The sequence below is a fragment of the Saccoglossus kowalevskii genome, chromosome 9, assembly GCF_978046115.1.
Source record: "Saccoglossus kowalevskii chromosome 9, keSacKowa6.1, whole genome shotgun sequence".
Lineage (NCBI taxonomy): Eukaryota > Metazoa > Hemichordata > Enteropneusta > Harrimaniidae > Saccoglossus > Saccoglossus kowalevskii.
The window spans coordinates 26,680,198-26,694,166 of NC_140649.1; the positions used below are offsets into that span (position 1 = coordinate 26,680,198).

General features: G+C 35.1%; 1 protein-coding gene across 1 annotated transcript; it reads right to left on the bottom strand.

Moving 5' to 3' along the window:
* Positions 1-295: 295 nt before the first annotated feature.
* Positions 296-10,835, bottom strand: LOC102805985 (uncharacterized). The gene is made up of 6 exons (XM_078012717.2): positions 10,752-10,835; positions 5,679-5,865; positions 4,492-4,616; positions 4,032-4,154; positions 695-748; positions 296-501 (listed from the first exon to the last, which is right to left on the bottom strand). Exons 3-5 carry the CDS (start codon positions 4,568-4,570, stop codon positions 696-698), a joined length of 255 nt encoding a protein of 84 aa, XP_077868843.1. The 5' UTR covers positions 4,571-4,616; positions 5,679-5,865; positions 10,752-10,835; the 3' UTR covers positions 296-501; position 695.
* Positions 10,836-13,969: the final 3,134 nt, after the last annotated feature.

The window sequence follows — 13,969 nt, forward strand, 5'->3', positions numbered from 1 at the left end:
TTAATATATTTAGTGATATGAAGTATTGTATTAGGGTAGGGTATTAGGGTATTTCAAATCAAAACATTTCATACAATACCATAACATCCACCATATTTTATAAAATATAGTCATACCCATGGATATACAAATTAATATAGAGGAATTACAAAACAGGGACAATTGTCAATAAGTACAATACATGATCAAATAAAGTGTTTGGAATAAGTTAATTCATTCGAATAATGTCTCATATCAACTCATGACGTGCGTGCGTGCGTAACATAATCCCCTCCTTAGTAATATAATTACCATATTTGTCTTAATAAAGTTTTTTAAAAACGTTTTAATTATCAAGTACATTATTTGTATAGCATGTTCTGCTTCTGTACTCTGAAAAGTGCTCAGATTATAACGACAGTAGTTGTGTTATCTCGCCGTTGAAGCCCAGTCTACTGGTAACATAACTCCTGTTATCTCGTCAGCAGAAGAAGAACACAGAAAAGCTGCAACTTCGCCTATCTGAAAAGAAAGTAGATATACATACATGACTACAAGGCCTAATAATTTAATAGAATTACAAACATGTCATATGGAGGAATTCTATATCTTCAATTATTATATATGAATAAACTTACAAGCACTGTTTATGTCTTGTGTCATCAGCTGTCTTTCGTACCCAACAATATTGAAATAACAGTTATATTTAATTTACCTTATTGACGTCCAGTGCTTTTCCAGAAGGATTTAGGCTTCTTGTGACCATGTTCTAATAATAATAAAAATAATATTACAATTATCCGCGATAATAATAATAACACAACATCAAGTACAATCCTTGGTAAATGGCGGCTAAACTAGATCGTCGCGTGTGAATGTGACTGAAATATTCTTGTATGCTCGTTTTTGACCAAATATTCATTTTCAGTATTTACAATTTGTTGGGTTTTAACATTTAACAACATTTAATTATTTCAGACATGCCAGCTTTGAGCTGACCTTGGAAGGTACTAACGTTAGTACCTTCCATGTCCTGACCTAATGGCTACCCAGTATAATATAATAGCAGATTCAAAATGTATTTGGTAGTGTATATGTAAACGGCATTCCACAAATGACGAACAAGCGTATTTGGAACAGTGTATATTAAACTTTTTAAGATTCATGGTTGAAAACTGTTTCGAATTGTGATACCTTCTTTGTCTGTATACGTTCATTAAAGGGCGCCGCCGCTCTTGGAGTTGTACTTCTTGACTAACATATTTAAAAGTACACTCGGGCCAGATTGTTGCGTAGGTCTAAACATCTTTAATGAATGTGTTAATCGATATTTAGCCAAGTATAGTTTATACATAGTTATTTTCGGTCAATTTCAAATGTTAATATTGTCATGCAACATCTACAACAATACCATAATTCTATTTAATGGTCAATATGCAACTCAATTACAAAATTGTTTGAACCCTTGAGTAGTATTGACGACCGAATAGACGTCAGCGCGAAGAAAGAGGCTTACATAACCCTAAAAGACCACAAACCGAACTTCGCAAATAACCCATCGTGCAGACTAATCAACCCAAGCAAATCTGAAATAGGGAAGATAAGCAAACAAATCCTGGATAGAATTAACAAGAAAATCATCAAAGCTACTGATATCCACCAGTGGAAAAATACGTCCTCCGTGCTAAAATGGTTCGACAACATCGACAATAAGGCACGCTATAACTTTATTTGTTTTGACGTTGTGGAATTCTACCCATCCATAAACGAGGATCTATTAAGCAAAGCGTTACGTTTTGCCTCGGCTTATGATAATATCCCGGATGAAGAAATAAACATAATCACTCACGCCAAACAAACATTGTTGATCCACAATCAATCGCCGTGGCAAAAGAGGGGCTCCAACACGTTTGATGTTACAATGGGAAGTTTCGACGGCGCAGAGACGTGTGAACTTGTGGGCTGCTTCCTGCTTTCACAGCTCAAAGCACAGTTAAAAAAGAAAGTTCACATCGGTCTATACCGAGATGATGGCTTAGTCCCCTTAGACGCCTCACCCACAGAGTCTGAAAAAATCAAAAAAGCTATCTGTCGCGTGTTTAAAAACAACCACCTAAAGATCACGATCGAAGCAAACAAGAAAATCATAAACTTCCTTGATGTCACGCTGAATCTCATTGAAAGTTCGTACAGTCCCTTCATAAAGCCTAATGCCAACTTGGTATATGTACACAAGGAGATTAATCACCCACCCGCCATCACAAAGAATATCCCGGCCGAGATTAACAAGCGTCTTTCCGCAATATCGTCAGATAAGAAGATGTTTGACATCACGGCACCACCCTACCAAAGAGCTCTACGCGAAAGCGGCTACAAACACCAACTAAAGTTTGAGCCCCCCCCCCCCCACAAAGAAGGGTAAAAAAAACGGCCGCGTAGCAACGTCCTTTGGTTCAACCCACCATATAGCTGCAACGTCCGCAACAGTATAGGAAAGCGATTCCTGGATCTAATCGACAAGTGCTTTCCTACCGGCAACAACCTCAAGAAAATATTTAACAGAAATACAATCAAAGTCAGATATAGCTGTATGAACAACATCAAAGATACCATCAACAAGAAAAACAAACACCAACTCGCGAACGATAATAACACTACCACTGACGAAACGAAAGCCAACAAGTTGTGTAATTGCCAGAAAAAAACAACATGTCCACTAGACGGGAAGTGTTTGCAGTCCGGCAGTCCGGCGTCGTATACCAAGCGGAAGTTACGCGTTTAGACAAGCACACCAGTGAAACGTACGTCGGACTTACTGGTAATGAGTTCAAAACAAGATACAGAAACCACACGGCCTCATTTCGCAATCAGGCCTCCAGAAATGCGACAGAACTAAGTAAACACGTCTGGTCACTCAAAGAAAAAGATATTGAATATAAAATACAATGGAAAATTCTTGCTCGCGGTAGCCCGTATAATAGCTCCAGCAAACGATGTATTTTATGTTTGAAAGAAAAATTTATCATAATTTTTAGACCCCACCACTCCACACTAAACAAAAGAAATGAACTCGTGTCACATCATGCCGACACAGATCAAAAGCTCTAATATGTAACAATCAAACTTTCTATTTAATTTTAATTAATATGTTAATTTGCGAAGCTTATAATGTATGCTCTTTGGTGCAGTGAATGATTAAACATAAAGCTCCTGATGAGGTACTTGTAACTTACGAAACAGTGCTGTCGAGTTTCAATATTCATGTAATTGTCCTCTATCACCGTATTCACCCGCTCTACATATACTTTGTATTGAGCACTTTTGTTTTGGAATAATCGACTATTGTATCTACACTATATATATATATGCACGAATTCTTCAGTGCCTTTTAAACATCCCATACCCCTGTGAGCTGATCAAACACATTGGAATATGCCAGTAATTTGAAACAGAATTCAAATATATGAATAACTAATTTCAACATATTGGTTTATATTACTAAGATAAGATTACTATTACTATTATATTACTAAGATAAATATTGATACTTAGTTACTATAAAGTTTATTTAAAATCGGGGACTATAATTCTTCAACGAAATCGATTTAGGAATAATGAACTTCATTCGTATGATTGATTTTATTGATTTTATAACACTTGAAATGAACTTAGTAACCAATTACTTACTACAGCCGACACATAACGTATATATTTAATAAGCACTAGGTATTTAATGTCAAATTACAATTAAATATAGACTAATAGATTACCTCTACCATAACATATTAATAGAATGATACAGTAGAGTGTCAGTTGGGATTGAAGCGTCCCTTAACTTGGCTTATCCCAGTGTTGATATATTTAAATCTATATTTTTAGTAGCTAAAATGTGTACATAAGTGCAAACGAAGGGTGCATGTCAGACCACATATTTGACCTCATATTTGTGCATGACATGAACAAGTATTTTATTGATGAAATTAGATGGGCATGTCCTTAGCAGCTAGAATCAAATCATATCGCATTAGTCTTGTCACATGTCAGTACATCACCTTTTATTTTCATTCCTGGCAATGATAAACTCGTCAAGTAAAATGCTGATGTCAAATTAATACGCAACATCTTCTCCCATATCACAATTCCAATATTTTCCGTTATTCCACCTGGAGCACTTCCTGTGAATCATAGACTACATCCTTAAATATGAATGTGAATCTTTACCGTAAAGTTATTCCATCCGTACTATAAAAGTAAATCTGTACTGTAAAAGTGAACCCGTTCTATAAATATAAATTCTTGAAATGAAGACATACTATAAAAGTGAACCCCTCCATTAAAACTGAATTTCTGAATTGAAGACATAAATTGATAAATACGTATCTTTAGATTTATGATTTAGGTTGGTAAATTTCATAGCTATTTATTCCTTGCCTTGGCCCTATGATTGAGTTTAATTAAACTTCAATTAGATTTAATTTAATTACATACACACTGTATTTTGTTTGCACTTACCAACGTTGTGAACAAGGATATCAATACCATCAGAGTAAATGTCTTTAATTTTATTATAGAGTCCTTCTACTTCATTCATTTTATCAAAGTCAGCACGGAAATAATGAACAGGAACTTCGTATTGACTGGAAAAAAAGATACTAATATTATTCAGCAAGCAGCATATTGTCATTCATAGGTGTGAAATGGTGCCGTTTACTTTGGCAACCGCTAATTAGTTTTATCAATTTACTGTTTCCCTTAAATCAAATTGCTATCACAGGTTATACTTTGTTTTTCATGAAGCCATAAAGATTTTAGAAAAATAATTTGTGCAGATTTGCGTTTAATTATTGATTTCAATAATACCACAATAGTATTATTTTATTCTTTTTTTAAGAGTATAAACCACACATGTGACGTTCCACAATCGCAAAATGACCCACAGTTTCTAACCATTTGTGTATTTAGAAAATTTGTACAACTTTGTTAATGTCTTCTGTACTCAAAACCTATAAACCTATACACTTGACCGAAAAAAACATCATTCGTAATGATCAAATGCTATATTTTGATTGAGCAAAACGTTCAGTTGCACACACCTTGATTGAACGAAACGTTCAGCTGCACACACCTTGATTGAGCAAAACGTTCAGCTGCACACACCTTGATTGAACGAAACGTTCAGCTGCACACACCTTGATTGAACGAAACATTCAGCTGCACACACCTTGATTGAACGAAACGTTCAGCTGCACACACCTTGATTGAACGAAACGTTCAGCTGCACACACCTTGATTGAACGAAACGTTCAGCTGCACACACCTTGATTGAGCAAAAACGTTCAGCTGCACACAATTTGATTGAGCGAAACGTTCAGCTGCACACACCTTGATTGAACAAAACGTTCAGCTGCACACACCTTGATTGAACGAAACGTTCAGTTGCACACACCTTGATTGAACAAAACGTTCAGCTGCACACAACTTGATTGACCAAAACGTTCAGTTGCACACACCTTAATTGAACGAAACGTTTAGCTGAACACACCTTGATTGAGTGAAACGTTCAGCTGCACACACCTTGATTGAGTGAGACGCTCAGTTGCACACACCTTGATTGAACGAAACGTTGAGTTGCACACACCTTGATTGAATGAAACGTTCAGTTACATACACCATAGCATTGAGAAAGCACTGAAGCATACCTCTGTAAGTCCTCTCTATATCTTCAACGTTGTCGGCCTCTCTGCTGCCATGTATCACTATACTACATCCACGCTGTGCAAGATTTCTGACAATTGCCAATCCTATGCCACCTTTATCACTTGAGCCCGTCACCACGGCAACCTTCCCTTGTATACCAGTGTGTGTTTGTCTTCGAATTCCACAGTTCTGTTATCAATATACGAAATAAATATTTATAAATTTCGACCCAAAATGCGAACTAATTGGCAGTGTAAATAGTGACGGTGATTTTCTATTAGTATATCTGTTCACTGTATAAAGAATGGTTGTAGATATTTGAAGATTGTCAAATAATTCATAAACTGCTGAACACTAAAATAAAAAAAATCCAAATCATATTTATATTTATGCTTCAATTAAAAACCCCTGCATCAGAAAAAAAAATGTCTTACTGTTTCACATATGTCGCAACAGAGCAATTGAGTCGAAGCATATGTGCAACGCCGAATTTGATACGCTGAAAGAATCTGTCAACAAACAAGCTATATTCTGATTGGTCATGACTGTTAAATGTTGGGTAGCCAATAAGGCACGCTCTTGTGAGTGGCTTAATTTGCACTGACTTCAACAGAGCCGTGACGAGCTGCGAGTGAATGAGATACCATGCAGTGTTGATAAATCTTTGGATAGAATTTAAAATAGGTCACAGCTGTTGTACTCACATATACAGAAGTGAATACCGCTACGAGGTCATAGGTAAGGTTGTTACGATTGTATGTAAATGTAACATATAGAGGGAAATTAGAATGTATTATTATATCAAGATGGTATGATCTTTGTTGACCATAACAAGTTGTATGGCACAAAGAAATATTATCATAGTGACAATATCCATCTCAATGACATTGGTACCAAGGTCTTGGCAGCTAACATAATTAGTGCTATTAAGAACAAACCAAGAATTAGAAACAACAATCTACGAGAAAGACCAAGATCACAATTAAGGAGCAAAAATGATAATGATTTAAATGGTTATAAAAACAAACATGATTACAAAACACAAGAAATCCTAGGAAATAATATTAATGAAAATGCATCTACTGAAAACATAAATGACAACAGGGATAGCAGCAACAACAACCATGTCATGGCTGAGAATTCATCAATGTATCATATGACAACGCCAAACTGGTATCAACAGAGAATGCATTCACCACCACCATTCTCAGCAGTGCCCACACCTATGCCTTGGATGCCTGCTGTACCTAATTATCTTCCTGCCCGACCTTACTTTCCATGGGGTTAAACGATGAACAGATTCAAGCAGCAACTAAAAATTGCTTCTTGGAATATTCATGGCTTAAATTCTAGTATAGATGATAGTGATTTCATTGAGTTTGTTAAAAAACATGATATAGTTTGTTTTTTAGAGACCTGGTTAGATAGTAGTCAGAGAGTTAGTGTGCCAGAGGGCTATTTGTACTTTAGATTAGACAGAAAAAAAAATGTGTTAATGCTAGAAAATCCTCTGGTGGTATAATTGTTATGTTCAAGTCTATATTAAGTAAAGGCCTAACAAAAATTAAAAGTAAATGTAAAGAAGCCATATGGGTGAAAATGGATAAAGATTTCTTTGGTTTAAACAGGAATCTCTTTTTATGTAGTCAATATGTCCCACCAGTTGGGTCAACCTATTATAAAAACAATGACATCTCAGGTGAAGATATGTTTGATATTATCACTGAAGAATCTCTGCATTTTGCAAATCAAGGAAACATATTCATCCTTGGAGACTTAAATTCTAGAACTGCAGGACAAGTTGATACTCTAGGAGATGAGAAAGGAACATCAGAGATTCAAGTTCCATACATTCTGCTGAATAGTGTTAAAAGACAATCAATGGATATCATGAGTAATAAATACGGTCAATATTTATGTAATCTGTGTCTTACTACAGACATGGTAATTGCTAATGGTAGAGTAGTAGGTGATCTGAATGGAAAAGTGACATGTTATCAATATAATGGTGTCAGCCAGGTTGATTATTTGATTGTACAAAAAGAATTTTATTCTCAAGTTAAATATTTTAAAGTTAATAATTTAACCCATTTATCAGATCATTGTGCTTTGTCTTTAGCCATTAATGTTAATTATAATTATGATCAGAGTTCAGACATCTCAATGATCCCATACAAAAAATATATTTGGGATAGCTCATCAAAATCTAATTTTATGTCACAAACTAAGTTCTGCTGAGTTAAACAGAAAAATGAAAAACTTTTTGGCGATAAATTGTGTGGAGAACAATGACATTCAGAACATGGTGAAATCATTTAATAACATAATATATTTTGCAGCTGATAGGGCGCTAAAATCCATTACAATCAAATATAGAAAATCAAATACAACTAAAAAAATCAAAACAAAATCAAAACAAAAATGGTTTGATAATGATTTGGGGTTCATTAGAAGATACCTAAAGGAAACTTCAAAGAAAGTAAGCAAATTTCCATTTGACCCCATTCTTAGAATGCAGCGCCAAAGGATAAATAAACAATACAGAATGGTTATTAAGCAAAAGAAAAATTCTTTTAAAGAAAAACTATTGAACAATTTAATGAATTTAAAAGGCAATAATCCAACATGTTTCTGGAATGCAATTAATGAAATTAAAGAATTTAATAATTCCAATAAACAACAAACACCATCAGTCTCCTCAACAGAATGGATTAAACATTTCTCTGCCCTTTTCAATATAAATTCAGATGCTATTAATCACAATTCAACTACTAATCAAGAGGTAAAAGAAACAATCAAGAAGCATGATAATACTTCAATTATTAATCCTGATCTTGATAAGGACATCAGTGAGCAAGAAATAAATAGTGCTCTTAAGAAAATCAAAACTGGGAAATCACCAGGTCCTGATGCCATCATCAATGAGATGCTTAAGTTTTCAAACCCTTTATTAATAACCTGCTTGAAGAGACTTTTCAACCAAATTTTATCAAATGGCGTGTTTCCAACTGAATGGAATACCAGCTACCTTGTTCCATTACATAAAAGTGGAAACATCACAGATGTCAACAATTATAGAGGCATTGCACTTTCAAACTCTATATCAAAAGTTCTGAATATTATAATTAATAACAGATTACAACTATTTTTGGATAATCAAAATTATATGAAAAATACACAATTTGGTTTTCAAAAACATCATCGTACCACAGATAGTATTTTCATTTTAAAATCACTGATAAATAAATATGTCAACAACGCAGGTAAATCTCATCTATATGCTTGCTTTGTAGATCTGCGCAAAGCTTTTGATAGTGTCTGGCGAGAAGGCATGCTATACAAATTACTAAAGGCTGGAGTTACAGGAAAAGTGTTCAACTTGATAAAATCCATGTATTCAGTAACCAAATATGCTATCAAAACTGCTCATGGTTGCACCAATTCATTCTCATCATCTTGTGGAGTGAAACAAGGGTGCAATTTAAGTCCTCTTTTATTCAACATTTTTATCAATGATCTTTCTGATAGTATCGTTTCTAATCCAGTTAGCTTAGAGAATAATTTATTTAACTGTTTATTATTTGCTGACGATATTGTGATAGTGTCAAATTCTAATAATGGGCTTCAAAATAGTCTAGATAGTCTTAATAATTACTGTAACAAGTGGAAGTTACAAGTAAATACAAAAAAGACACAGGTCATTATATTTAATAAGCAGGGAAAATTTATTGACGGTGATTTTTATTTGGGGAACAACCAAATACAAATTGTTAATTCATACAATTACCTTGGAATTGTCTTTCATGTAGTGGCAATTTCAAACTGGCAATTGAAAATTTAGTGATGAAGGCACAACGAGCAATAGGGGTCCTTAAACAAACACTTAATTTACATAACCATTATTTATCAGTGAGTAATGCTATACACATGTTTAAGAGATCTGTTCTGCCTATGTTAATGTATGGATCTGAAATCTGGGGAGCTTTCACATTCAAATTGCACAGAGCCAATGTTGAAATTACAAGCGAAAAATTCATTCAAAAATTATTTGATGATAAAACTTGTTTTGAACAACTACACATTAAATTTTGTAAAACCATACTTGGAGTTCACAAAAAATCTAGCAACATTGCGACAAGAGCTGAACTTGGAAGCTACCCCATTATCATTGATATTTGCAGACAGATGATTAGGTATCATGACAGAATTGTAAAAGATGAATGTAATGTGTTAGTGCATTCTGCCTACAACAATGAAAGCAAAAGTACAGGCAACACATGGACTAATTTTGTACGTAATAACTACAAGAAAATACTAAAACCAATGAGATTGGCCATGATGCTGACAGTTTTGAAAATAAATTAAAGCAAACATTTATAAAAGATTTGTGGTCTCCTACCTTACACAAAAAAGAAAATAACAAGCTACGTACATATAACAATTTCAAATCTGAATACTCTTTGGAACCATATTTGAAATATGTAAATAATGTCAAACACAGAGTTGCCATCACTAAATTCAGAATTTCTGCACATAAACTACCAATAGTTTCATTGCCAGCAGTCCAGGAGTCTATATACATAAAATCTTAGAAATGTATGCTAATTGTTAAACATCTTTTTAATTTTTTATTTTTATTATTGTTGTATTTGTTGTATTTGTGCGTTACTGTGTTGGTTTTTGGCCATAAGTTATGTAATTTCTTACATTATTTCGAGTCAAATAAAAAAAAATATTCTATTCTATAAAAATTACGAGCATTAACCATGTATATCATTCATGGTGCAGCGTGAACCTTTTGACAATGAACTGTCAAACAACCACTTTTGCACTGAAAATTGGATGTTGAACTAGTTCTTTGTCAAAACTGGAATGTCAAACTACCAATCTTATTCCAGCTACCATTATTAGGATTTTGACAACAGCGGATGCGGTACATTCGCGTTCTCATTGAATAGTGCGTTCTCGTTCAACCGACAGCAAAGCTATAGTCCTGTGCCCAGTAAGTTTTAAGTTTATTTAGTTTCCATACGGCGACGGTGATACTAATATTTACAGATAAACATGTTTCCTACCCATGTACTGGAAGTTAATCCCGCTAAAACGTGTCCCAATGATCGGCATTTACGCTGCAGAGTGAATAACGTGGCATCGAAAAGTGTGACTGTAAATAAAGTACTATATAGAACTACATACACGGGGTCGTGACCGAAGTGTGTTACTACGAATAACTGCCTGATATGCCCGGGGGTCACTGGCCTTTCAGTTTGGTAGGGGTGTGCGGCCGGGAAGTAAAACCCCAGACCCCATCATAGAACATTTTCACCTCAAAAACCATACCCCATTCCAGACGAAAGGGCGGCACGTCCCCATAATGTTATTTGCAATGTTGTTGGAGGTCAAACGGTCATGAGGTGGAGCGCATGATTTATAAGTAAGTAAGTAAGTAAGTAATTCTTTATTGCTATCGTATCCCATTTGAGATCTTGACAAAAAGTACAATAAAGTCAAAAACATGTAATAATAAAAAAATGAAAATAAAAGGAAATATTTATATTGTCGTTACGGGTCGACCGTTTGAAGTCATGGGGGGGGTTGTTTTGAAAAATGCAAGCTAGACACAGGGAGAAGAAAACAATGCATGCAAAGTGAGCAGATAAAATATGTTTTTTATTCCCGACTTCTCAAACACCGACCGACTGCCCGGGCCGACTGCACACTCACCCATGCAACTGTATGGTGTTTCTCTACCATCTGCGTGCACAATCTGGGACGGTAACTGATTCTGTTGTTTTTCGTCCGAGGGCGATGTGGTGCAAACAGATACCCGGGACAGATACCCACTGGTTAAATCTAAACCGATCCGGCCAGACAATTGAATGCATATAACTTGCCTAATGGCGACGTGCCCCCGAAATGGGTCTCGTTTTTTTTGAATTTAGGTATCGGTCTTATTTCTGGTCAAGATAAGTATAAATATCGTTTTTTTCCGATTTTTACTATTGTTTCTCATTTAACAACCTAAATAACCTGAACATTGTGTTAATAATATGCTCTTATGTAAGTGACAGAGGTATTTCTATGGTCAAAATACATATTTTAATAAATCAATATACAATGCAACTGTTGGCTTACATGTGCTTCTATTGGAGATGCTCTTCTAATAGAGCAAATACGGTAACTGTTTTATTTGGAATAAACAGTGATGACAGAAATGGTACTTTGGTATAAATATGGGTATAGATTTTGCTACTATCCAGGTATAAAAATGGTCACACTTTTGAGCACTCAGGGGCACCTCCCTACCCAGCTACGTATCAACTGCCCGCCCGGGATTCAATTACGAGGGCAAACATGTTGGATCTAGCCTATCAAAGTCTTCCTACCTTGGATACCATGTAATCCACAGCCCCAGTCATTAAATGCTTAAGGCATGCGCAGTGGCTATATCCTGCCTATCTGAAGACATTGCATGCATTACCAACAAGCGAACCTGGCATAAACTCGCCCAATTGGTGGTCTGTTTGGTTAACATGATTATGCGTCACTTCTAAAAAAAGGCTATAACATTGTGAAATAATGCGCTCTATTTCTCAGCCAGTCCATATTTTGAGCACTATCATCATACGACCCAATATCGTATCCTTCATATATAAATGCTGATGCAATGCCGATGTTTTTTCGAGGGGGTATATATAACAAAAAAACCAAGGCGAGATGCGTGTTCCCTGTACTTGACACACTTGATACAATGGGCCTGGTTGATTAAACAACAACCCACGAGTGTGGTGAGCCTAAATATCTGTTGTACACGTATGAACATTAACACCTGATACGCTAATAATGGATTAATGATTCAATAAACAAACAAAACCGCATATTATTACAACACTACGACCGACGGGTGTGATGAAAGTAAATACTTGTTGTGCAAACAAAATCTTTCGCACCTGACACTTTACGCGAATAAATAACTAATGGCAAAACTGCGCTTGCACTAAACTACATATGGAACCAATGAATGCGATAAAAGGTGTGTATTAATGTACAGACGGAAACTTACACAACTGGCGAATTACACCCGTATTACAGGACAAAACTACGCCTCACAACCACAACAAGCAAACAATTTGCAAACTGACAGGTCCGGCATACAACAAAATAGTCGAATATTTCCGAATGAACGAACTACTGTTTAAATATCTGCATTTGGTTACCGTTCTCTCAGCGTATTGTTTTTAAAGTATTATTGTCCACGTGTAATATCTTGCATGGCGAAGCACCAGCCTTTTTGTCTGACGTCACTATTGATGTGCCTGTTGAAGCAACTTTTTTTTTTTTTTTTTAACAATTTAGTTGAACCTCGTTATAAACTGGAGCTATATGGATAGCGGGTGTTTGTGGTTTCAGTTCCAATGCATGCACTACCGTTAAGTTTTTGTGACGAATCCGTAAAGCGAATTGCCGTAAGTTTTCAAAACATTCTAAACCGAATTTTATCAATTTATACAAGTTTACACACAATTGTAAAATTATTACAATGGTGACATTATAAATGTAATATATCTGCTCGATTTGTAACTATAATTTGTAGAATGTGTACTGATGTCAAGCACATTCAGACTATTTTATGTAATGCGCTATACATGAAATTATTATTATTATTATTATTATTATTATTAATAATAATGGTTTCTCGTTGCTGTTTCGTTCATCGTAAGTACCAACTTTTTCTACATCCATAGACATTGCGACTCTTGTCTGGAGCGCCCTCATATGCCACCAAATGACGATTATTTCGAAGGCATTAGCTGGGGAGTCCAAATACTCTTTGGGAGTCGTTGGGGCACGGGTAACTGTCGTTTTAATCGGGAAGTAGATTAATCAAAACGCCTGTTGTCTAACAAATCCAAAGTTGTCAATAATGTGGGTGACTACTGAGCTATTCCAAAAACAAAACAAACAAAAAACACTATTTTTTTCGGCGGATGCGTATTTCAAGACAATGTATAGCGGCCAAAAATACTAGATAACGTTTATTATCATTGAATTTGTTTTATTATGGCCAAGAACTTTGATAATATTTCGAGTAGTTGTGTATACTAAACCGTTTGAAATCGTTCCCTGTTTAATATAACTGTGTGAATATAAACATCTCCTCAAATATTGTTGAGTGGTCAGTAGTCAAGCATGATAGTCTATGTATTGAAACATGCAATATCATAATATTATTAGCACTTAAACACTATTTAATCAGCTGTAGTAAACAGCATACAGTTCAAAACTGAATCAG

Bases quoted from the DNA above. Each gene is read 5' to 3' on its own strand.
- LOC102805985 (XM_078012717.2), bottom strand. From the start codon at position 4,570: ATGAATGAAGTAGAAGGACTCTATAATAAAATTAAAGACATTTACTCT. The intron at 4,155-4,491 runs GTAAGTGCAAAC...TATGATTCACAG, and splicing joins TATCCTTGTTCACAACGTTG to GAAGTGCTCCAGGTGGAATA. The intron at 749-4,031 runs GTGATGTACTGA...TATTATTATTAG, and splicing joins GCCAGGAATGAAAATAAAAG to AACATGGTCACAAGAAGCCT.